A 27,027-nucleotide genomic window follows, 5' to 3' on the forward strand; every position below is an offset into this window, starting at 1 on the left:
GAGAGTGACTGGGGGCAAACTACTAGGACCCTTCAAGTGAAGGGTAAATGAATGAATGAATATTGCCACTTATAAGGCACCTGTTGAGTGGGAGAAGAGAACTTGTGATCTGGAATTAGAGGGTGGTGAATGGAATGGAGAAGTGATGCTCTGGAGGTAGAGGTCGATGAATTGGAGGAGAGTGCACGTGATATGGGGTAGATGGACGTGCAGACAGAGGTAGTAGTCTGAAAGTAGAGGGTGGTGAGTGGGAACCGAGAGCCGAGGATGTGGAAGAGCAGAGAGCGATAGGAGACAACGAGGGACCTGAAGGGCGAGGGAGAAGAATCAGAGAAGAAGGCAGGCACTCCAGAGATACAGACTGGTGAGAGGAGAGAGGTCACTCAGTCTAAGGAAAGGATAGACGTAAGAAACACATTTAATAAAATAACTAGTAGTAATGACTAGGGGCTGAGAGAGCTCAACTGCAGAAGCACTCCCCACCTAGGGAGTCGCTCTGAGAATCAATGCATCCTAGGACACCAAGGGGAGGGCAGAGGTGCCACAGCTGTTGCCTACCTGTGATGCCGCCATATTTCCTCTGGAATCCTGCCTGTGGAGTTCCGGACTCCTCCGCCGGCTGCTTGGAGGCAAAGGGGTAACTGGCTGAGCGTGGGATGGCAGTGGGGGTTCCCTTCAGGGCTTCCGTGTCCTCATGCAGGCTCTCGCCACTCTCGTCACTGTCCTCGCGGTGCCAGATGTGGCGCTCTGGCAACATGCGTGTGTGCTGTTTATGCAGCTGTGAGAAGAAAGCAAGCACGGTTACAGGCAACACCCAACACATGAACTTACTCTCTGGCAGAGAAGATGACGAACGTTCAAACTACAGCAGCAGTAGAGAAAAACAGCAGCAATCTCAACAGACGCGCGCTCTAGAGGAGCCTCAGCGACACCCAAAGATGGAGGTCTGCCATCCTCTGCACTCCTTCACCCCTGCATTTGCAGACATGTGTTGTGGCTCACAAAATCCCCCTTGCTTCATTAATCACCACTGAAACAGAGATTTTGTAATTCCTGTGGATATATGCTTTGTGATGCAACTGATCAGAGCAACAGTTTCATTGCATACAGCAGAGCATGACGCAACGAGTGAGTGTGCAAAAACACAGACCGATTTCTGGCTTGACCCCTGTAGACAGGAGGTAAGTTGCTTCCTAATGGCATTCAGAAGCCGTCGAATGTCAAATGATGGGTACCAGCCTCACCTTCATGGACCGGTGAGTGAGAGGCTCTTATTGCGCCACACAGGCTTCCCACTGGCTTGCTTCACTTTCAAAGTCATCAAACATCAATCACTTATAAACCTTCATTTAACTCTAAAAATATCTGGAAATGACAAATCCCTAAGAAGCTTTCCAGTTAGAATCGAAAAAATTCTAATCGTAGCCGCGACTGACTCGTTTTCTACGATCTCACCTTTAAGGTGAAACTAACTGGATGGATCAACAGTGTCAAAAAACAAGGAAAACTTTCATCTGAACCCAGTGGCGGAAAAAAGCAATCTGAAGATGGATTCGATGACTATGCGCAGTATTGTCCAAGGGAGGAGTCACCGATCTCGTGACTTCAAAGACTTCTTCCAAGAAGACAACAACCTGCAATCATCCGAGCCCAACACCAGGTGGCGATCTAATGCATAGTATACGATCTGCAGCTCATATGCCTCGAACATTCAATTTCCATGTCATCTGCTGCTTCTCACCTCTCTCCTCTCCTGCCCTTCATCCTTCCTGTTCGAAAGATGGAGATCAAACTCCTTGTTCATTCTACTTTACCCCAGCTCTCCCCTTCCCGGTTCTTACTCCTCTGCAGCCTGGAAGAATTCTACGTCCCTTGTTCCACCCATGTCTGATGCTTTGGTCTCTTGATCTGTTGAATGTAAAGCAGTGTGCCGTCCCCTGTGTAAGAGCTAGCATGATATAGGACTGTTAAATAAATAAATATTATAGAGTAACAGAAGAGAACCTATAACACGGTCTCACCAGCAGAGGAAACACCAACTAAAGCAGATCATTGCAACACAGAAACCTCTGAACACAACACTAACAGCCACAGAATTCTGTCAACACAACCACACAAATCTACATTACAGGAAGCTCGTAAGAGTTTAAATACAAGGCTCCAGACACCAAGAAAATATAGTCTAATCAAATCAAAGTAGCAACAATGGTACCCACTAATAATTAGCTGACATTAAACATAAGCAACAAAGGAACCGCTCAACACACAGTCACAGAATAATCCACAACAAGGTGAACCCTTTGCTCCTCAGCCACAAGTCACCAGCAAAAGAGGACGATCTCAATACTCAAATTTACAAATCTAGGCAACAAAGCAGCCTCCAAACACAACAAAAACAGAAAACTCCCTAAACACCCAACAAAGATCAGCAGAACCAACTCACTGAACAAGCAACAACAATAGACATCAGCAGCAAAGGCAATCTGCACTACTCAACCACAATTAAACACAGGAGCAACAAAAAACACATGAGCACTGAAAACCTACATATCAAAAACAAATGAAACAATCAACTACAAACGGCTATCAACAGAATAAACTGTCAGTAGTCAATCAAGGCAACAGAGGGGACACTGCACTGCTTAAGCTGGAATGATGCAAACAACCAAGGACCCTCTAGCCACTGAAATAAACAGGCACCTCCACAAGTACTACACCACAACAGATACCTCAATCGACAGGCACCCGAAACTGCACTACAAACTACCCACAGAACATATTAAGACAAAATGTACCTCTAAAAACCTCAATCACAAAAGGCACAAGCAACAAAGAAATACTGCACAACTGACTACAGTAGCAACGAAACCTCTCAAGACCTCAAAACCCTCTCTGTAAGAAAAACCAACAAGAAAAGAACTTTTTAACAAGAACAATAGCCACTAGCAACATAGAAGCTCTCAAAGCTAAACCTCTACAAATAAAAGCAGCAACGGAATGTTTTTGCAAGCGAACACACCAGACACCCACCCAAAGGAAAAGGATATGCCGGCAGACGACAGCCCTAAACCACAGAGGGCTCCTGTATCGGTGTCATGTATTTCAATCCAGACATTTAGTGTTTAACAGTACAGAATGCCACTTCTTCCAAGCACCAACTGGATATTGAACTCAGGGTGCTTCCAGACCTAAATGTCATTCAGACCTTCTGGGGAGGCTGGCTTAGACAATGCAGAAAGAAGCAAGTGAAAGGCCTGCCTGGATCGAACCAGTACCAAACTCAGCAAACAAGGAGACTCTCTCCTTTCCGTGTTCGAGTCTTGAGATCACCATCCAAGCCACAAGGGACTCCCAACAAATAAAGAGCCTGAGAAAAATAAGCCAAAATCTCTTTCTCAAAAACAGCAACAGACAACTGAGGGTAATAAGGAAGTCCAACAAAAATTAGAAGGTAGCAGTAAACCCAGCGGCCCAACGACTAGGAAAGCCCCCAGGCCTGCAACACAATGTTCTGCCCCAACAATCTTCCCACAGGCCCCCAGTATCCCCCCACGACGGATCCCCCCAATTAATCTCCCACCAGACTGTCAACCATTTGTTGCAGTCATGGTTAATGTGCCTCCCCTAAAGGATGGCCAGTTGGAAAACCATCAATCACTCAAGAACAAGTGTATACACTGGCTGAAGGCAAATAAACCAATCCCCCCGGGTATGGACGGCATTATTTTAAGTGTCCGTAGAGTGGGATGGGTAGGGCAAGGGAAAAAAATGCTGGAGGGAGACTGTGTAATTATAAACTTCCAAGATTACAGAGTGGTGCCATCCATTTGTACTCCTATTAAAAATATGGGGGCCCCGGGGGTTAAATTGGTAGACCTCTCGTATTTTTACCCTAGGCATCTTGTTAGCCCAAATGGAGGAAGTGAAAGTTCTCTTAATTCGGGCCAAAACTGGGCCGGGGTTGTAGGAGGCGATAGGGAGAAACAAATGTGGGCAATTGGCCCCTGCTGACTGGAATCAGTGAGGAGAGCAGAACAAGTAGAAGCACCACCCACCCAAATAAACCTTGTAAGTGGAATGGGAGACCCTATAACAACTTCACAAGATCCCTGCTCTCCTCGGTTATATAGGGGGAGCCCTATGGATAGGGGCTTTCAAGCGCCCAGCGACCATCCAGCTGTGACGGACCTAGTCTTTAAGGTTTTCAGCTGGAACATCGCAGGGATTGCTGGAAAACTGGCCCTCCCAGACTTTACTGCATGGGTTGATAAGCACTCCTTGTGCCTTTTCCAGGAAACCTGGAGCTTGATACCGGTCCATAGGGTGGGTTTTTCCTCATACTCCTCTCCCGCGCGGGTCTCGGAATCCGGGAGAGGCCGCCCAGCGGGCGGCCTTCTTATTTGGGTCGCGGCTTCTTTAAACTGTAGAGTAGTGGACTATCCCACAGGTTCCCCGGACATACAAAATATTACCCTTATAGACCAAAGGGGAAGAATTGTTCTAAACATCTTTAATGTGTATGCTCGGGGTACAAAGGGTGGGAGAAAGTCTCCTGTGATAGCTCTTCTCGAGACCCTGTTAAACAACACCCCCCATAAGACCCGCACCCTGGTTGTTGGTGATATGAACTGCACGTTCGAGCCTTTGGGCTCGGATGTTTCCCTCGACCAGGATGAGGAGGATGCCAGGTGGGGGATCCCGGCTCTGGACATCGCACCGATTAAAAGGTGGACAGAAGTGGCGCTCCAAATATACTCCCTTACTCTTGAATTTAATTTAAGGGCAGCGAATGGGAGGACTTCCTTGGATAGGGGGGGTGCACATACCTACAACAGACCAGGGCACACCTCTAGGCTGGATTATGTCCTAATAGACGTGTGCTTATGGCCTTATGTGAAGGACATGCAGGTGGTCCCTTCGACAGAAAGCGATCACAACCCTCTCTCCCTAGAAATGGAACATTGGTGGCAACCCCTAAGGAAGGCCAACTTTAAAGAGGCACTCGTACCACTAGATGAATCTGAAGTCTCCCCATGTGGTAGAAGAATTAAATGGGCGAAACTGGTCCTATCCGAGGCGAAGGTTGGGGAAATTCAATCCCATCTAAACCGCGCGGTAATATCTCTGGAATCCTCGCTAGAAGGGGTGGGTAAAGTGAGTGGGTTATTTCTCTCTCTGATTGAAGCCCTAACCAATGTGTTTACCCTGTACTCTAAAAAGCCGGGCATTACAGGAACTAAAAAATTTGTTGAGGGGTGGTATACCCAAGCCTGCAGGACCCATAAGGCAAAGCTAGTTGAGGCAGTTAAATCTAAATCCCAAAGTACGATCCAGGAGGCTAGGAAGGCTTACAAAAAGACCCTTAGTTCGGCTAGAAGGGAGTGGGAAGAAAAATACTGGGAGGACCTACTCCAGGCTAGCAAAATTAGGGATTCAGGGGTGTTTTGGAATCTTATAAGGAAACGGACCAAATCCGATGCAGCCATGAGACCCTGCAGCATCCCGCCTCAAAGTTGGGCAAAACACTTTGGGTCTTTATACCTCCCACCAGACGGGGAACTGTCTGTGGGGATGGATCTCACACTAGCAATCGAACCTCATGCCTATGACCTTTTCACTCCCTTAGAGATTGAGGGGGTTATAGGCTGGGTGGCACCACGCAAGGCACCGGGCCCGGATGGCCTTCCGGGTGATTTGATGAGGGCTTACCCAATGGAATGGGGAAGGATCATAGCAGCTCTCCTAAATGATATTATGAGGGGAGGAGTAGTACCAGAATCCTGGAAAGGGGCGGTGGTAGTCCCCATTTATAAAAAAGGGTGCAGGGAAACCCCGGGAAACTATCGCCCAATAAGTCTGATAGACTCCACCCAAAAGATAGCTGGCAAAGCTATCCTTGGTAGGATCCTCCATTGGGTGGAGGAGAATAAAATCCTATCAGACTTTCAGGCAGGTTTCCGGGCTGGTATGGGGACTATAGAGCAGGTGTTTAGGTTGTCCCTCTTGAGGTGGAAGGTGGTGGAACTGGGCAAGGGCAGTCTTTACTTAGCCTTTATAGACTTGAAGACTGCCTTTGATCTAGTTCCCCGGGAAGAGCTCTGGAGGGTCCTTTGTGAGTTGGGGCTACCACCTTACATCTTGTCCCTTCTTATAAGCCTTCATGCCCACACTTTTGCACAGGTCCGCTGGGGTAAAAACGGAGAGCTCACGGAAAAAATACCAGTGTCTAGGGGCGTAAGACAGGGTTGCGTCCTGGCACCCACCCTATTCTCGTTATATCTGAATGGGGTGGTAAAACACCTTCAACAAGAACCAGCTGACGCCCCCTGTCTTGGAGGTGTCCACATCCCAACCCTGCTTTTTGCGGACGACACGCTCCTGATTTCGAAGACCCCACAAGGACTACAGAAACTTCTAACACGATTCCAGGAGTTCTGTGTTGCAAAAGGGCTAACAATAAATGTGGACAAAACCAAATACCTAGTTGTTAACCCACCTAAAAAATTGGGCCGCCCACCTACACTCAACTCTATTCCCCTGGAGAAAGTAGCCGAATTCGACTACCTTGGCATTCGGATTACGGACAGGATGACTTGGGCAAACCACATTGAAAAAATGGTCCTTAACCACAGGAGAGTAGGAGGAGCTCTCATGAGGGAATACAGGGCCTCAACTAGGAGATCACTTACCCCAGTACTTGACATCTACAAGGCCAAAGTAGCGACATCAGCCTTGTATGGGGCAGAACTGTGGGGTCACTGCCGTCTGGATGCCCTAGTTACTGCTGAGAGCAAGCTATTAAAATCCTTCATCGCTCTCCCTCTGAGCACACCGTCAGTACCTGTGAGGATGGACACGGGATGTAAAAACATTAAAGATCAGGCCCAGCTTCGCCCGCTCCTGTTGTGGACACGGATCTGGAGGTGCGAAGAATTAAAATCCTATGCTGATGCCCTGAGAGACATAATGAGCCAGGGGGGTTGGGCCAAGATAAAATGGTTAAAGGACACCAAAAAGCTGTTGGAGAATATAGGACTAGGGGATTGTTGGTCATCCCGCTCAGCCCCTCCAAAAGAAGTTGTCAAGGCGCTTTTTTGGAAATGGACTGCTGAGCGTCTAATCTCTAGCCCAAATCACTGCAGGTCCACTGCCACCTTTTTACAAATTAAAGACACTGTGGCCTTCGAACCTTATTTGGACTTGATTACTCTCCCCTTTGACCGTGCTCTTTACTTTAAATTTAGAGTTGGTTCCCTCCCGTTAGGTGCCCTGGTATCGAAATGGTCAACAGCGGATCGCACTTCTCCCAACTGTGCATGTTGCCCGACTAAGATTGAGTCTATTGTGCACGTTTTATTTGAATGCCCGGATTATGCAAGGCCTAGGAGCTCTTGGCTGAAACCACTCTGCCGTAACATGGGCACACGCAGTCATTTAGTAGCCTTGCGTATCCTAAGCACGGACACTTCCCCCCCAATAGTCTGTGGAATAGCTAAATTTTTAAAGCAGTTTTGGCATATTCGATGTAAGAGATTGTCAGTAGCTGTTTAATTCTTGTTTTAGCTAATTTATTAACGGACTTTATATCCTTTTATCACTCTTAAACATTCTAATATCTCTTACTGACTTCTTATGGCATAAACTTTTTTGTATACTGTATTGATTGTATTATGTATGTGCTTATAAGATATCTCTGTGTATCGAATAAAAGCTTATGACTGACTGACTGACCATCCGGGTCACCCTGGGGTCTCCTTTGGTGACTCTGTTGAAGAGTCACAAGGCCCGGATATTAAGCTCTCTCTGCCAGACCTGAAAAACCAATACAAATCCCTGAGGAGGAAGGTGCTTCTTTTGAGGCTGAATTATACTAATAATCTGCTGAACAGATGAAGGAGGGTGAAACCGACAAGAGTGAACTCCATGGAAAGACTACTTCAAGCGCCTTTCTCCTGCAGACATTAGAGCGGTAGCGTCTCTCTTGCATTTGAAGGAGGCGCTGGGGACGCAACTGATTCAATAAAGGACCTATGTAAAGGCTGCTGCAAACCGACATATGTACTAATAGGTCGATTGAAAAAATTCCTAATCGTAGTCACAATCCAATCGCACTGAACAAATGTTTATCGGGTAGCTGGTAAACTGCGACTCACTGTGGTTGGATGTCATCATAGGGATGGTGGCCTGCTGGGGTCAGTAGACCACCATGTCTGTGATTGCATTTTAAATAAATTCGACTTTACTCCTGAAATTAAATGAAAAAAATATTTGAAATGAGATTTATATAGCGCGATCCCAGCGCTGCAGACGAACGCGGACAACCAGGAAAGCCCAGTGGTTAGAAGCAGTTGATAAAGAGCAATGTTTTTAGGTGTTTACGAAAGGGCAATAGGTTAGGCTCTGCCCGTAGGTGTGCGGGAAGAGCGTTCCATAACTTGGTGGAGTTATAGGAGAAGAAGCGTCCACCACATCTAGCTCTCTTTATTTTTGGGAGATGGGCGAGGGAAGAGGACGCCGAGAAGAAGGTTTCTGCTTGGTTGATAAGGGATTATCATTGATCGGCTGATTGCTGGGCCGTTCCTCCAGAAGGTCTTATGACCAATACACATGGCTTTGAATTGGATTCTTTCCCTGACAGGCAGCCAGTGCAGGCTCCTCAGTGCTGGTTTTGCGTTTTGCCGATGAGGGGTCTGGAGGAGCAGGCGAGCTGCGCAGTTTTGAATGATCTGGAGCTTGTGTGAAGTGGATTGAGGGGCTCCTAAATAAAGGGTGTTCCCATAGTCCAGGCGGGATAGAATGAGAGGCTGGACCATGATTTTATGTGCCTGATATGGGAGAAGAGGAAGTATTTTGCGTAGCATCCTCAGAAGGCCATGACAGGTGGCCGATAGTTTTGCCGCTTGGTGGTTGAAGCTATGGGAGCAGTCCAACCAGATGACGAGGCATATAATCTGGCCTTTGGGTACTGGATCGGGGCCAAGGCATTTCGGCCGAAGTAGCTCGGGATTAAAAGAAGGAGAGTTACCGAGGAGCATAACCTCGGACTTGTCCCCGTTGAGTTTTAGGCTAGAGAGTTCCATCCATTTGGCTACCTCCTCTAAACAACTTCCTAGGTTGCTTGGTGATGTCTCGGGGTGGTTAATTGCCACCACAAGCTGGGTGTCATCAGCATAGGTAATGATATTTATGCCAAATGGACGGACAATCTCTGCCAAAGGACTCATGTAAACATTGAACAGCGTGGGGCTCAGGGAGGAACCTTGACGCACACAACAGCTGAGGGGCATACGTTTGGATACACCATCTCCTTCGACGACCTAGAAAGATCGTTCTCCTAGGAAGGACAGTATCCAGGTGATGGCACTGCCTGTCACTCCTAGACTCCAGAGTCTGAGGATCAGTGTGTCGTGGTTGACACCTCAACATTATTTTTTTTTAATTCACAAAGGGGGTAGGGTCCCACAGGGACCCCTTCCCATCTGTGAATGATAACACCTCCTTTGAGGTTTCAGTAAAATGTCAGTGTTTTGAGATCAGGTTTTGGTCGCAAACCATTGCTACAAATCTTAACAAATATGCATTTGGAAGGGAGGCTTTAAACACGCCCCTTCCAAATAACAATTTGTTTTGGGTTTCTAAACCCATTTTGTGATTCGGTAATGTATTAATTAATTGGAAAATGGGTCCAGCATATACCAAAAAGCCATTTTGAGACCTCAAACCCTGTACTTATTAAATAAAAGGCTTTACGACATAAAATGGCTTTCATTAAGTAAACATATGTCAGATAAAGAAGTGGGGTCCCCATGCAGTAAGGCTAAATCTGAAGGTAGGAAAATCAGGAATTGTAAAACCTTCTCTAATGAAAGTTTGAAAAGTTTTCATCAATGGATGGTGGTACTGTCTGAGGGTTTAACACCCTCTTCAAAGTCTATCATAGGGACACCAACAGATGAGGTAGCAAAGTTATAGCAGAAGATATGCCAATATCTGTAAAGCACCCCTTTTGGTTGGGAGGAAATATTTGAAAGTAGCCAAGAATAATACTTATAAATCTTGATTCATTCGTCGTTTGACCCATTTTATTATACGTTACGTGCTCTTCAATAAGAGAAGATTGGGTTGAGGTAAACTCTGGTCTTTACTGGTTTATAATCTGACAAAAGTATCACCTTCCGCCCAGTAGTTGCTCTAGTGTGCGTGAGGCCCCGCCCCAGGCAGACGATGTACTGAACTGGTATTGGTGCAAGGACTGGGGAGGCGCCCAGACTCCCCTCCTATCCATTGTAAACTGGTCGCCTGACACTGCAGGACGTACTCACAAGCGTGTGCAGCAGGAGGCTGAACATCTCAACCGGGCGCTGGAGGGTCTCGCAGCAGGGGGTGGTCCTGGCATTGCAATAATATGAAGGTACCAGGGCTGTGTCCAGGTCAAGGGTTACCGTCCGGACCAGACCCGTCTTTAACTTTGACTGGAGTCGGATCCTACCATGAATGGACTTGGATAAAATGTTTGGTGACACACAGGTGGCATTGGGTATGGGTATGCCGAGAGGTACTCTCCGGGGCCTTCTTTACAGTGCTAACCCGGCATAAATCTTCAACTAGGTGGAAAGGAAGATAAAAAGCAGGAAAGACACAAGCATAAGAAATAAAAACCTAAAATACAGCATAGGAGATTTCTGATTATTTAAACCCTCTGAACCATAGAAGGCACTTTATGCACACATATGGTGGTCTCCCACACATGTGGCGCCTCCCACACGAGGTGCGTGGCCCACGTGTGGGGGTCTCACGCATATGAGGTGGTTTCAGGCTCACAAGGTCACCCACACAAGGAGATTTCAGACATATGAGGTGGTCTTACACACGAGGGGGTCTCAGACACATGAGGTGGTCTCCTACATGAGGCATCTGGCCCCCAAAGTAGGTGGTCTCAGCGGTTGATAGAGAAGCTCCTGCACATGAAAGACATACCTCGTGCATGTAGAGGGCGTGAAGGCTCATCTCAGTGGACGCGTACTCCGACAGCACCAGGCTCTGTAACTGCCCCTCCCAGGCACTGCTTCCTGAGCTCGCTGTCCGGACATCCATACTGCAGAGAGAAGAAGTATTACTGGCAGGAGGCAACCCAAGGCACAGTGACGTCAGCGAGACCCGCACCCAGGACTTCAAGAGTCCGACAACCACTTTACTGCCTTAAGGAGCATGCAAAAGTAAGGCAACACCTGACCACTTTCAGATATCATTAGAGCGGTGATCAGAGCCATTAATTCAATACGTTCATTGGACGAAGCTCCTAATAGTGCTTTAAAAAAACTAAACAAGCATTTACAATGCAACGGTCTCGCCTTTGCAAAATATAGAGCTATTGGCATTGTAAATGACAATTTTTTTGTTTATGCGTTGGTTTTTAAAACTGATAAATAAATGGCATTGTCATTTACAATGCCAATAGCATAATCTCTCGCAAATGTGAGACCTATTACATTTGGACCCACACACACACACAGAGCCACACACACACACACGTCGTGGTGTCACATGCAACTAACAACGATAGACAAAGCCAATAGTCCTGACTTCTTGTATCATGTATCTAGATGCAATGACAAACAGCAAAATACAAGTTCGGCGGACCACTATGTTAAGCCATGCTCTTAATTACACTGGCCACGCCCCTTTGAGAGACCCTCCAGTTTTTTCATCCCACTCAAAGCCCTGCATTCACCCATTCATTCACTGCCACAGAAGTGGACACATTCGCCTAATATGGGAAATACTACTTGAAGCATCTAATTTAGCCTAATCAGTCTGCAATCAGCAGCGGGAAAGTCACACCTAGACAACAAAATGTGACGTCATACCGATAGAACACTGCCCTGCAGGGACGCAAACAACAATCAGTCATATTATATACATGACAGTGTTTGCATTGTGTGGCAAAGCAGATACAGGATATTCTCTAGGTACAATTCAGTTAGGGTATAGCACTTATTACTAAAGTAGGCAGACCTTAGCCTTTGTGAGAATCATAGCAAAATAAAAATAAAAACCAGATCAAGTCAAGGACACAAACTGCACCATGCTATTGTTTATTTACTCAGATGATTTGCATCAACATGTAACTTGTGAGCATGTTTCTCTAACTCTCCAATAAGCCCATTACAACACTTTGCACAAATGAGTTTGAATTGCTCACACAGTTAAGATTTGCATACGTTCAAAAGAGTTCTCTGATCTTGTTTACTGCTTGCAAAAGGACCAGCCATGCGAAAGAGACTCATCCATTAGCCTCCCTGATCAGACGAAAAGAGTTATTTAAAGGCAGTAAATTCAGAAATGCACGGATGAGATCAGGTGATGAAGGCAAACATGTCTTAACTGGATAACAGAGCAACACGGGCTCGAGTATGGGAGTCACATCCTGACTCATCGGGAGGGGGGGGCTAAACTGCAGCGGGGGTGAGATGATGGGAATGCACAGTGCAGCGGACCGTCGGTGCAGGGAGGTGGTGGGTGGGGGGAGGGGTCAAGACAGTGCTGGACATGGAGAGTGGGTGGCTGGCTCGCAGTACTGCCACATAGTTCACACGTACTCGGTTTTTCTGGTAAAGTTGCTAGGCTATTATTAACATTTTAAAAAGAGCAGACAAGAACTATTACACTTTAATAGCGACAGTGCAGACAAAAGTCGGTAAAGTTTTTCCACGTTTGATAGGAAAACTCCTGCTTTTACCAATGGGACAGGCTTGCAATGGGTTGTGCGAATCGATGCACCGGGGCCGCTATGCTTTCAATGAGATAGTAGTGACTTTTTGAAGCAGGTAAAATAATGACTTTCATTGAACAAAACAGATAAGGCTAATATTATGAAACTGTGCTGCCCAATTCCCACGCTTGAAGCATTCCAAGTCGCACAAACAAACAGAGCCATTCGGATAAAGCGTGTGCAAACTAACACTGATGTGGGACGTGAGAGGCGACTGCCTGGTGAGACAAGCTCTCGGTATTACTCGTGTCTGAAGATCAAACAACGGCTGCAGAAGTGGGGCCCGCGAACACCCTCAGACACGCACACAGCCGGATTGGGATTTTAATTATGGCTTGCGGGTGGGTACCCTCATCCCATTATTTATTAATTTTATATAGCGCGACAAGATCCCGCTGAATATCAGTGCGCTCGAGAAGGTGCAAACTAACTGGCTTCTGTTGCCCACTTCAAACAACAAGCCATTTTTAGCCGCCAGTGGGGGCGGCGGGGGCTCGTCGTTGAAAGCCCAACTGTGCCGCATGTTTAACTCCCTGGTAGATGCTGCTGAAAGTACATTCCCATTTGAAGCTTTGAAATATGTTTTTAACATAAATCCTGAGTCTACCCATAAATCTAACATTCTGATCAGATGGTTCCAGCATACTTTAGAACGTTCGCTGTGAATTTGCGACATGGTGGGATTTTGTTGAAATATTTCCTGGTCTGTGTCAGTCAATATATTTACATGTTTGGAGCTCCTAGGCCTCGCAAGACTCCAAGTTCCTCCACACCATTATTTATTAATTTTATGCGTTTTTATATAGCGCAGACTTTTCCCGAAGGTGTCAGAGCGCTTCATAATAGGAACAGACCTGATACATGAGGAGACCATTTCATCAGGTGGGGGGTCCGCAATGTGAGGTCTGCCGCTGCCCGCGGCCCCCGCCAGCTGTGACCTCGGTGGGCGGCCATAACTGCTCCCATGGTCTGGTCCCTCAGGCAACCCACAGACATTGGAGCGCTTCGCCTGAGCACCTTATTAGCATACACGTTCAGGCGCGGGTTGGCTAAATGCTTTGACCCGACACTAGGATGTGGAGGGAGGGGGGCGGAACGACTGGAGCACTGTGAGCCACTTGCCAACGAACAATGCACAAGCCCCCCCACCAGGACAGGGATGCCCGTGCGGGCGAAACGCAGTCCACAGGGAGGTGGGGTGCCCCAGCGGTAGTGGGGGCGCGGTGGGGCGGCCGGATCTGATGAACTCTCCGGCGACCCTCGGCAGTTCCTGGGGAGCCTGGTGGGTGCAGACTACACGACCACGCCACTAATGGGGAAGAGGGGGGTTAAGCCGCGACCACAGCGCTCCAACCCTCTTCCCCCCTGAATTGTTTCTGCCTCCTACGCCGCTCCCCAGCCCCCGGTAATTATGGCGCGTGGAGCAGACCTATTGGGTGCTAAACATTTAATGGCGCATTCGCGTATCATGAGGATCATCGCTGCGAGGCAGCTGCCCCCATAAGCGAGGGGGGTAAAACAGGCCCTTACTCTAGGGATTGTGGCCCCTTTTGTCCATTTGTAAGGCAAGCTGTTTGGGGAGCAGTGACTCCCACTGTACTTTTCACATTACCCTCGGCCTCATGGGGACGGGGAGGGCTGCGGTTCGTCGGATGTTTTCTCAGGCTCGCCGGAACACTCTTAATTGCCGACATGACCTTGTAGTGTGGCTAAAATGCTACTGGGCCACCATTCTTTCATAACGGCCAGCGCTCATTTGACATTGGCCAATACGAGAGACCTTGGAACATTGCTCTGCAGCGTGGGGCAGGACCAGTAAAATCGCGCAGCCCATCCCGGCAACAGACACATTGGAAATGAAAAAAACATGGCGTAAAAAAATAAATAAATAACTACCGCCCACCGCATGACGTTCTAAAAGGGGCGGAATGAGAAAAAATCTACGGAACGCCCATGAATCTGCTCGAAGAATAACGGACAGATCTCTCTTCCAATGGCTAGCCTCCATTTATGGAGCTTGCCAATGGAAGAGACAGGCGGGACAAAGCCCCGTACTGCTAAACTAAAGATTTCGCCTGCGCGAACACTGCTGCGCAGTGGACGCCAGGTGAAACCTAAATGTGGGCCTTACACCCTTATACCTTGTGCAGTATATAAAAGGATACAGAGTACCTACTGCCTGGAGGTGTCTGTAGACGGTGGATTCTTTTGCATTCTCAGAAACAACATGGTCCTTTGCATCCAGATGTAACTTGGAGCATCTGTACACACCGCAGCATCTGATACCTTGCACGCAGACGTAACTCTCAGTATCAGTTCACCCAAGGCATGCGGGGTCGCGACGACACCGCATCCTGACCACTGCTACGGTTGGACCAGCGGCCTGGCGGAGCACCGCCTAGGCATGCCGGGGTAGCAGCGGCACCGCATCCACAAGCTTCTCACACACACACACACACACACACAAAGGGCCAATGAAAGCGCACATTCAGCCAACCCACCAAGAGAATTTATTTCCTACATAAATGGGCCGCCTCTCTGTGTGGGAAGAAGCCCAATCTGGCAATACTGATGGCATGTTTCTGTTCCTACTTGCCCCCCCCCTTTCTGATCTCTCACTTTCACTCCCTTCCAGCGCTGCTAACGTCTAGAAACAAGTGCAGACCGTGGGCTTGGAATAGGAGGTAGAGTTTTTCCAAAACATATAGGAATGCATTTACAGTCGTCATTATGATTATCAGCTCAACCCAGCATTAGCGTGTTTATTTAGCAAGAAAACCAAGCAAAAAAAAACAATCCATAGACTTTCAAAAGTGACTGTGCTAATTTATTTTGATGCCACGCCCCCTGTGATCTGCCCTGTTGGAAAAAAACTCATAGTCAATTTTTTGCCAGCTTTTCTTTCAACAGAGGAAAGACCTTGAAGGGCATTTATTCTAGTCATAATTCTCAGGGATACTGATGATGACGTGGTAGTGGTGGCCACCAGTGGGACAGAATTCTGAGTCCAGAGGCCACTGGCAATGACTTAGGGTCCTACAGCCTGCAACAGAAAGATCTGATTGGAGGAGTTGTACACCTGCCAAAAGAAAATTCTTTTTTTTAATGACTATTATGTTTTACTTGTGGAAGCTGGGGGGCTTTTGTTGCTGCGCCTCACTTCCTCACTCCCTGGATTCTGCGTTTTCAGTTTCTCGACACTGGTGACTTTCCGGTTTACCAATACCGGATATTAGTTAACAATGTTAGTGTGAGAAAACAGCCTAAACTACTACCCTGATTCCAGAGATGTGTCTCTGTCTCTAGACCTAAAGTACTACAGTCTACAGAAAAAAAGGGTTTGTGTCTGATGTCAGGGGCCTCAGTAAAGCATGAAGGCACTGCAGCCTGCTAGAGAAAAGGTTTTGTGTCTTAATCCAGGGGTCTGCTACAGAAAAGATGTATGCCTGAGCCCGGGGACCTCTGGTACCTACTTAAGGTACTGCAGCCTCCTGCAGCAAGAATGAATGTCTGCTTAGAGGGATCTCTACAAACGAGCATCAGAAAGCTGACACGCTTTCAGCTACAAGTTTTCAGTTGCAAGGTTTCAGTTACAAGTCAGTCCTGTTGGATTTGCCAAAGCTTATTTGTCCACCTATTTCTTCTGCTCAAAGTTGGATCTTTAGTAGTCCACTTCATAGGAACACATCATATACATATCCTTCAGAAATCAATAGTGCAGACACAGCTTCTGCAGAAGTTTTAATGTCGTGAGCCCTCTCCAAGAGCTTCACTTGAAGTTCGAGGCCCTGTAGGCTCTAAGTAGGGCGGAAAGGACATCTGAGCTTTTCGAGGGCATCCTGCATCCATCAAACTCTACATAGGGCCCCACGACTGTGGGAGAGAGCTCTGACCATCATAAACTGGAGTTTCATCATACACCTAGTTGGCTTACCTTGATCCCACCATTCCTCCAGGGGGTGGCGGTCGAGACCGTTCGTTCAGCACATCAGGGACCTGGAAGCCGCTCTGTCTCTGAAGACTAGACTGCTGCGGAGAGAGAGATCTGAGAGCAGAGGCCACTTCGGACACCGCGGAAACATGGCGGCCGACTGGCGCATCCCTTCCCACATGGGCAGCCAGCGACGAGGGGCCGGCAATGACATTGGCTATCAGGCTGTGCGGCTGCAAGGAAACAATTCAGGTTAACAGGATCTGTAAGAGAAGGAAGTCTCCTGAAATATGTCCCTCCACTCCATGCAGAAGCAGCAGACCCTTTGGACCCTGAAGAAGCTCGCGCCTCATCGAAACAGCCCTCTCAGGCTGAAGGAGAGGAAGGGTGCCCAGACACCCTGAATAGGAAACAGCTTAAGCGCACACACATACTGGATTACCGAAGTCTATCTAGTGAATGAAGAGAATAAGGCTGTCACACAATTAACTACTAGATAATATGTCACATCATATGCAGAACTGAGGGTTTCAAAGACAATGCTGGGCTGTCGGGGACCGTGACCGTACAAATTACGCCGGGGCCCTCAGGTGCCCCTTCATGCAGAAAAAAACACCGTTTGCAGTTTGTTTCACCCCACTTTCCATAAATACTGTATCTTTTGCAACAGTGATGGATACAGGCAACTGAAACAGCCAATGTCAAGAGGGGAAGATTCTTCAAAAGAGAAACAAGAGATCCAGCCAAGTATTGAGAGTCAAAAGTGAGAGCGAGAGAGAGAGAGTAAGAGTAAGAGGCACATGCATCATTGTTTTTTGCAGTCGCAAAGGGGCAGATTCGAAGAATCTGCCCCTTTTCGACCTCAATTTTTGCATTTGGGATGCATCATCCCAAATGCAAAAATTGCTATTTAGGTAATCCCAAAATTTGCGATTACTTAAATTGCAATTGCATTTAGGGAATCACAAATTGCGATTCCCTAAAAGCAATGCAACAAAAAAAATAATTAGCGATTACCATTTAAGAAATGCAAATTTACCATCAACTTAAAGTTGATGGAAATATGCGAAAAATTTGAAAAATGCACAAAAGTGCATTTTTCAAAGTTCTATGTTGCTCACAAACATGCCCTTGGGGCATGTGTGTGTGCAACATGTTTTTTAATTGCAATTTCAGGGGTGCATCAGGGTTTCCTTTAAGCACCCTTGAAAATGCATGCACAATTTGCGGGTACCTATTTGGTACTCGCAAATTACGCATGTAATTCTCATTGATTCCTCTGGGCCTCGAGGTCCATAGGAATGAAAGGGAAGCCATTCCTTAATTGCGATTTGCAATTTGCGAATCACAAATAAGCAAAGTGTAGGAATCACATTTTTTTGCGATTCCTACATGCATAAGGAATTGCGATTCCTAAATTGCGTTTTCTTAAGAATCGCAATTTAGGAATCGCAATTCTTAAGTTTGATGCATGTCAATGTCAAAGGTTTTTATATAGCGCACTTATCACCGTGAGGTCTCAAGGAGTCATGCAGAAGAGGTGGGGGAAGAGGAGGATGGGGGAACGTGGAATGCACCTTAAGTGTAAAGTAAGGTGTGAAAAGTGTGTGCTGGGGGTGGGGGAGCGATAGTGTACACTAAAACTATCAAACTTGGGAAAGAAGACTTTTTGCAAGTAGAAATGTGTCGTTCTTTGGTTGCTTACGAAAGGCATGCTAGGAACTGCTGTGTTCAGAGATGGTGAAGCTTGTATTATATGATTTTTGTTTGCTTTTTTCCCAGCTCATCCTATGCTAGGTCCGCTTGTAGTCACTGGACAAATCAGTTCAGTTTCACAATCTGCAGATTTCCAATTCCATTTACCTAGAGGGTTAAACTTCAATCTTTACACTGATCAGATGGATACATTCTATTCTTAGTGCTCTAAGAGAGTTAAAACATACATCTAGGGTCTACGTGTTATGGCCCATAGTACAGTCCTTTGTCACCTCCCTCCTGAAGACAACAATCTCAATATTGGCTGGACTTTCTTCAACACTCGTCACACTGAAGGATGATCTGTGTGCCACAGCACTGGTTGTTCTGGGATCCCGGTGTTTCGAGGGTATAAATCACATCTTATGATCTATGCACTGGTTGCACTGGGATCTCAGGTTTTCAAATGGATCTTAGAGGCCTAGAATCAGACAGATTGGCTCTCAGGATACTAGGCAGCCCAAATAAAAATAAAAAACGTATTGGCTGCAACTTACTCCACCTTGCTTATAAAAGGATAATGTTACTTACTCTGTAAGCATCTGTTCTTGGCATGAAGAGCTGTAGATTCACATGCTGACATACTCCTGCCATCTTGTGTTGGGTACGGATGTTTGCAAGCTGTTTTTCTTCGAAGTCTTTCCAGTCATGAGGTAGGTGACTCCTCCTTTCGGGGATAGTGCACATGGGCATCACTCCTTTGTTAGATTGTTTTCCCGCAGAGGGTGAGAATGGAGTTAGTAAAGGTAGAATAGAGATGTCCATGGGTATGTATCTAAATAAGTTAATACAGCAACAGGTACAGGAACCTGGGGAGGTGGGTGAACGCATTTGAATCTACATCTCTACATGCCAAGAACAGATGCTTACTGGGTAAGTAACATTACCCGTTCGAGGCATGTGAGCTGGTGATCCCATGCTTTGCATAGATTATAAAGCAGTATTCTCCCAATGCGGTGGCTAATCTGTGGCTGTTGGAGTTGTCTGAAATAGTGTTGTAAGTACTGCCTGGCCCACATTAGCCTGTTGTCTCGCTAAAACATCTACACACTAGTGTTTGGTGAATGTGTCCGGTGTACACAATGTTGCAGCTTTACAAATGTGGATGGGGATGTTTCCTAAGAAAGCCACTGTAGCCTCTATTTTACAAGTGCAATGCGCTCTAGGGGGTATTGATAACTTTCTCTTTGCTTTTGCATAACAAGTTTGAATACATTTAACAATCCATCTGGCTATACCTGGCTTGGATATAGGACTGCCCTTGTGTGGTGGTGTAAAAGCAACAAAAGGTTGTCTAGTCTTACAAAATGATTTTGTTCTTTCAATGTAATATAAAAGGGCTCTTCTGACATCTAAGGTGCGTAGAGCTTGTTCTGCCACAGAATCAGGTTGAGGAAGGAATACCAGTAATTTAACTGACTGATTGATGTGAGTGGCAGCTAGTACCTTAGGTAGAAATTTTGGGGTTAGTCAAAGAACCACTTTCTCTCTGTGAAGTTGGAAAAAAAGGTTCTTCTATAGGTAGTGCCTGTAGTTCACCCACTCTCCTCAGTGAAGTGATTGCAATGGCTCACATTTATGCATGGGTTCAAAGGGTGGGCCCATTAATCTTGTCAGGACTATGTTAAGATTCCACACTGGAGCAGGTGAAAGTCTTGGTGGTATAACTCTTTTGCGTCCTTACATGAAAGCTTTGATTATTGGCACTCTGAAAAGCGATAAATGTAGTCTATTTTGTAGATACGCAGCTATTACAGGGAGAAGTAGTCGGATGGAATTGTAAGCTAATCTTGACTGCTGCAAGTGTAACAGGTAACAAATGATATTTTGTATCGAAGCATCATGAGAATGGCTGTTGTTATTGCAATAGATAACAACATTTTTCCATTTTGCTGCATAACAGGCTCTTGTCGTAGGCCTTCTGGCCTCACTGATGATGTTCATACAGTCTGGTGGGAGATTTAGATAATCAAACTCAATATATTCAGGAGCTGGATCGCTAAATTCATTTCTTTGGGATTTGGATGTCTGATTTCTCCATGGCTCTGTGTGAGGAGACTGGATGTGAGGTGCAGCTTTTGATGTGGAACTACTGACAGCTCCAACAGGGCGGTGAACCACGGTTGACGGGCCCATATGGAAGCTACTAGGATCCGTCTGAGGGATGTTTGCCTGAGCTTCCGAACCACTTATGGAATGAGTGGGAGAGGCGGCAAAGCGTAGGCAAATATCCCTGACCAGTTCATCCATAGTGCATTGCCATTGGAGAGCGGGTGTGGGTGCCTGGAGGCGAAGTTCGGGCGTTTTGGTGTGTGGCAAAGAGATCTATTTGAGAAACTTCCCAACTTTGAAAGTATGGGAGTAGAGCTTGCGGGTGAAGTTCCCATTCGTGAATTTGCTGTCTGTGTAGCGGTTTTTGCTGTTGACTCCAAAGGTATTCTGTGGTGCTGAAGATGAGCCCCCCCACCAGTGAGGGACGCGTCCGCTGTTAGCATTGTCTGTGGAATTGGGTCTATGAAGGGCCGTCCTTTTGATACATTTTGTGTGTTCCACCACTGCAGAGAGCGATGAGTACGGCCGCTTACCAACACTAGATCGGTTAACAGACCCTGCGATTGGTTCCACGGACTCGCTAAACATTCTTAAAGTGGGCGCATGTGAAGCCTGGCATGGGGAATGATCATGATGCAAGATGCCATCGTTCCCAGTAGTTGCATACACACTCGAGTTGGAAGCGAGTGATTGGACTGAAACTGAAGAACTAGAGCCTGAATGTTGAAAACTCTGGCCGCATTGGGAAAGGACAGAACCTTTTGAGTATCTAAAGTGGCTTCTAGGTAATTATCAGTGTTGGAAGGTTGGAGATGCGATTTCAACACTTTGACTGTGAACCCTAGTTGGTGCAGTAACTGTAGTGTCCTGTGAGTATGTTGGAAACACTTTGGATAAATACTGGCTCTGATGAGCCAGTCGTCCAAGTAGGGGAAGATATGAATGTGTTGTCTTCTTAGATGAGCAGCGACTACTGCCAGACATTTTGTAAAGACTCTGGGAGCAGTGGTGACTCCGAAGGGGAGTACCTTGAACTGGTAATGTCGGCCCCTCTATCACAGATCTGAGAAATTTGCGATGAGCGGGATGTATTGGAATAGAAAATAGGCGTCCTTTAAGTCTAGAGTAGAGAGAAAGTCGCCCTATTGCAGGAGTGGGAACACTTGTTGAAGTATTACTTTGTGAAAATGGTCTCACTGTATGTAAAGATTTAATTCTCTGAGGTCCAAGATTGGTCTGAGAGTCGTCCTTTTTAGGTACGAGGAGGTAAAAGGAGTATACGCCCGACCCGTTGTATTGTAGTGGTAAGGGCTCTATAACCCCTTTTAGAAGGAGAGACTGAACCTCTTGTTTGAGGAGGTGTAAGTAAGTGATCCGGTGACAGTTTGGGTGAACGTGGAGGAATGTTTGGAGGATTGTTGGTGAACTTCAGGCAATATAGCCAGTGTCTAACCCAGGGTGGTGTGGAGTGCAAAAAAACGATGGATTTAGGCCCAGATCTCTGTACTGGGGTGAATGTATGACATTGTTCTACATTCTGTCCATCAACTGTGTTTTTTGCAATTTTCACCCCGAGTGGGCTGGGTATGCTCAGACGTGAGTCCCAGGCTCTCCACACCACTGGAGTCATGCTATCCAGGCTGATGAAGGCTGATAGCCAGAAGCCGGTCCTTGGATGCTTGATTCCGGTCTGGGAAAGACATGGCTTGGTAGTTCGGACTGGACTGTTCCCATGAGGCACAGGGTCAGAGCTGATTTGCATATAGCTAGTGTCTAACCCAGGGTGGTGTGGAGTGCAAAAAAACGATGGATTTAGGCCCAGATCCCTGTACTGCGGTGAATGTATGACATTGTTCTACATTCTGTCAATCAACTGTTTTTTTGCAATTTTCACCCCGAGTGGGCTGGGTATGCTCAGACGTGAGTCCCAGGCTCTCCACACCACTGGAGTCAAGCTATCCAGGCTGATGAAGGCTGATAGCCAGAAACCGGTCCTTGGATGCTTGATTCCGGTCTGGGAAAGACATGGCTTGGTAGTTCGGACTGGACTGTGTCCATGAGGCACAGGGTCAGAGCTGATTTGCATATAGCCAGTGTCTAACCCAGGGTGGTGTGGAGTGCAAAAAAACGATGGATTTAGGCCCAGATCTCTGTACTGGGGTGAATGTATGACATTGTTCTACATTCTGTCCATCAACTGTGTTTTTTGCAATTTTCACCCCGAGCGGGCTGGGTATGCTCAGACGTGAGTCCCAGGCTCTCCACACTACTGGAGTCAAGCTATCCCGGCTGATGAAGGCTGATAGCCAGAAACCGGTCCTTGGATTCTTGATTCCGGTCTGAGAAAGACATGGCTTGGTAGTTCGGACTGGACTGTTCCCATGAGGCACAGGGTCCGAGCTGATTTGCATATAGCCCGTGTCTAACCCAGGGTGGTGTGGAGTGCAAAAAAACGATGGATTTAGGCCCAGATCTATGTACTGGGGTGAATGTATGACATTGTTCTACATTCTGTCCATCAACTGTGTTTTTTGCAATTTTCACCCCGAGTGGGCTGGGTATGCTCAGACGTGAGTCCCAGGCTCTCCACACCACTGGAGTCAAGCTATCCAGGCTGATGAAGGCTGATAGCCAGAAACCGGTCCTTGGATTCTTGATTCCGGTCTGGGAAAGACATGGCTTGGTAGTTCGGACTGGACTGTTCCCACGAGGCACAGGGTCAGAGCTGATTTGCATATAGCCAGTTTCTAACCCAGGGTGGTGTGGAGTGCAAAAAAACGATGGATTTAGGCGCAGATCTCTGTACTGGGGTGAATGTATGACATTGTTCTACATTCTGTCCATCAACTGTGTTTTTTGCAATTTTCACCCCGAGTGGGCTGGGTATGCTCAGACGTGAGTCCCAGGCTCTCCACACCACTGGAGTCAAGCTATCCAGGCTGATGAAGGCTGATAGCCAGAAACCGGTCCTTGGATGCTTGATTCCGGTCTGGGAAAGACATGGCTTGGTAGTTCGGACTGGACTGTTCCCATGAGGCACAGGGTCAGAGCTGATTTGCATATAGCCAGTGTCTAACCCAGGGTGGTGTGGAGTGCAAAAAAACGATGGATTTAGGCCCAGATCACTGTACTGGGGTGAATGTATGACATTGTTCTACATTCTGTCCATCAACTGTGTTTTTTGAGAACTTCAGGCAATAACCAGATTGGATAATTTCAAGTACCCATTTGTCTGTAGTTATGGGCTGCCAGATGGATAGGAAATGTGAAAGACGCCTCTACAGGTGTTAAATGGTCAGGGGGAGAGTAGGCAAGTCAGTTCAGTTCAGTTAGTTTTTATTTCGACAATTAAAAATCATCATAAAAATACATAATAACAATACATTGTAACCATACATTAGGCACTAAAATATCATTAAATTGCATTTCTGAACTTTGCAGTAATGTTTAAAAACACTTAGAATAAAATTAAGGACCAGCAGCAAGGGATACAAGTCAAAAAATAGAGGTAGTCATGAGTTCCAATTCACAGTTAGATCAATTTCTTGTGTTTCTCAGTCTAACCGCTACTTTTAAAAAACTTGAGATGGCACACAAGGTATACATATCATTTGCTTTCTGTAGGAATAACAGGGCTGCTTTCGCATGGCGTAGTTTCTGTTTTCTAAGGATATGGACCAGGAATCGGCGCCTAGGGAGTTGATAAAATGAACATAAAAGTACAAAATGAAGGGTGTCCTGCGGAGACCTATTGTCGCAGCCGCAGGCACCCTTCTGCTCAATCGTTGTAGTAAAACCGGAAGGGTTGGCTAAAATATTAGGTAAAAGATTGAGCCTAAAACGACAAATTAAATATCTTGCCTGTTGGTTATACATCAGGAACAAATAAGGTTCCATGCCCACCCCATTGGCCACTAAACCATGTGCAATTACTGACGTCTTGACCTTTGCCGCATTTGCTCTGGTGTTTGCAAACTTTTCTAGAAGCAATTTCTTTATGGTAATTTTACAATTGTTTGTAATTTACGACGGGTCATAGAATACATGCGACTGGTCAATAGTTATTAAAGTATTTTTAACATATCTTAGCCAGGGGATTTGCATTGCATTGTCCCTTTGCAGACAGTCTTTGGTGATTTCCCTGCTCAATTCAGCCTCTGGGTTAGTAGGCAAGTCACTGTTTGATGTTAGAGGGGGAGGCGGGTGTATTGGAGCCTCTGCCTCTAACTTTGTCATTGTTGCGTCTGTAACCCCCTCTGAAGTAACCCTTAGAGGCAGAGAGTTGATTGTCACCTTCATAGGTGGCGGTATATGCAAAAGAAACAATTGATGGACGGAATGCTGGACAATCCAAACATTCCCCCCACTCACAACGATCTGGGTTTAATCCGTCATTCTTTTGCTCATCACATCACCCCAGTTTGGACCCAGCCATATGCAAATCAGTCTTGACCCTGTTTCTTGTGGGAACAGTCCAGCCCGAACTGCCAAGCCAGGTCCTCCCTGGACCAGAAACAAGAATCCTGTGAGTGAGCACGGGACCCATGTCTGGGCATACCCTTCCTACTAAGGGCGACATATGCAAAAGAAACAGTTGATGGACGGAATGCTGGACAATGTAAACATTTACCCCCAGTCACAACGATCTTGGTTTAATCCATCATTCTTTTGCTCACCACACCACCCCAGTTTGGACCCAGCCATATGCAAATCAGTCTTGACCCTGTTCCTTGTGGGAACAGTCCAGCCCGAACTGCCAAGCCAGGTCCTCCCTGGACCGGAAACAGGCATCCTGAGACCGGTTTCAGGGCATCACCCTTTCCTAAGTGGGATGGGTATGCACAGACGTGGGTCCCTTGCTCACTGTGCCACTGGATTCAAGCTGTACAAAAGGGGGTGGTGATGGACGGAGCATCTGAATCAATCAAACACTCACACCCAGTCAAAAGATCTGGGTTTAATCCATCACCGTTCTTTAGCCCACTCTGCCACCCCAGTTCAGACATGGCTATATGCAAATCAGTCTGACCCTGTGCCTCATGGGAACAGTCCAGCCCGAACCGCCAAGCCATGTCTTCCCTGGACCGGAAACAAGCTTCCGAGGACCGGTTTCTGGCATTCCAGCCGTCTTCAGCCCGGCTTGCTTGAATCCAGTGGCAAAGTGAGCAAGGGACTAACGTCTGAGCATACCCTGCCACACTTATGGCGGCCAAAAGGGGGTGGTGATGGACGGAGCATCTGAATCAATCAAACACTCACACCCAGTCAAAAGATCTGGGTTTAATCCATCACCGTTCTTTAGCCCACTCTGCCACCCCAGTTCAGACATGGCTATATGCAAATCAGTCTGACCCTGTGCCTCATGGGAACAGTCCAGCCCGAACCGCCAAGCCATGTCTTCCCTGGACCGGAAACAAGCTTCCGAGGACCGGTTTCTGGCATTCCAGCCGTCTTCAGCCCGGCTTGCTTGAATCCAGTGGCAAAGTGAGCAAGGGACTCACGTCCGAGCATACCCTGCCACACTTATGGCTGCCAAAAGCTAGCCCGGCTGAAGAAGGGTGACATACCCTGAAACTGGTCCCAGGATGCTTGTTTCCGGTCCAGGGAGGACCTGGCTTGGCAGTTTGGTATGGACTGTTTCCATGAGGCACAGGGTCAAGACTGATTTGCATATGGGTGGGCCCAAACTGGGGTGGCGTAGTGGGCAAAAGAACGATGGATTTAACCCAGATCTCTTGACTAGGGGTGAATGTTTGCATTGTCAGCATTCCGTCCATCATTTGTTTGCTGTAACACTTTTCGCCCTAAGTGGGATGGGTATGCCCAGATATGGGTCCCTTGCTCACTATGCCATTGGATTCAAGCTAGCCTGGCTGAAGACAGGTGACATACCCTGAAACCGGTCCCAGGAAGCATGTTTCCGGTCCAGGGAGGACCTCGCTTGGCAATTCAGGCTTAACTGTTCCCATGAGGCACAGGGTCAAGACTGATTTTCATATGGCTAGGTCCAAACTGGGATGACGTAGTGGGAAAAAGAACAATGGATTTAACCCAGATCTTTTGACTGGGGAGAATGTTTGCATTGTCAGCATTCGGTCATCATTTGTTTGCTGTAACACTTTATAGGTGGTGGTGGCAGTATCTGAAGAGGTTTTTGTGGACCATACGCGGTAGAAGGAGAGCCGAAAGGAACCACGTCCTGGGGTTAATTGAAGGGCTACCATGGATTTGGCCACTTCTGTGTTCTTCATTTTTCCTAGTGAGGAACCTACATGGGGCCAAAGAGGTGCTCCTTGTCGAATGGTGTGTTCAGTATGGAACTCTGAACCTCTGGTTTGAATCCTGAAATACGTAACCAGGCATGCCTTCTTAAAAGGACACTGGTGTTGACAGCTCTGGCTACAGTGTCTGCAGTCTCTAGGGTGCAACTGATAGAATTATTGGAAATGAGCTGTCCCTCCCGCACTAGTTGATGCGCCTTGGGCTTGTGCTCATCAGGTAGAAATTGGAGCAACTG

The 27,027-nt window shown here is 46.9% G+C and overlaps 1 protein-coding gene across 3 annotated transcripts in view; it reads right to left on the reverse strand.

The window, feature by feature from the left end:
• The window catches only part of ATG9A (autophagy related 9A), a 188,155-nt gene that overhangs the window by 26,857 nt on the left and 134,271 nt on the right, over positions 1–27,027 (reverse strand). For all 3 annotated transcript variants that reach the window (XM_078679150.1, XM_078679151.1, XM_078679149.1), the window contains exons 11-13: positions 16,707–16,936; positions 10,978–11,095; positions 559–778 (exon numbers count right to left, since the gene is read on the reverse strand). In XM_078679150.1, the coding sequence (XP_078535276.1) occupies positions 559–778; positions 10,978–11,095; positions 16,707–16,936 (568 nt within the window). The remainder of the gene's footprint in view (positions 1–558; positions 779–10,977; positions 11,096–16,706; positions 16,937–27,027) is intronic.

The sequence above is a fragment of the Lissotriton helveticus genome, chromosome 3_1 (genome assembly GCF_964261635.1).
Source record: "Lissotriton helveticus chromosome 3_1, aLisHel1.1, whole genome shotgun sequence".
Lineage (NCBI taxonomy): Eukaryota > Metazoa > Chordata > Amphibia > Caudata > Salamandridae > Lissotriton > Lissotriton helveticus.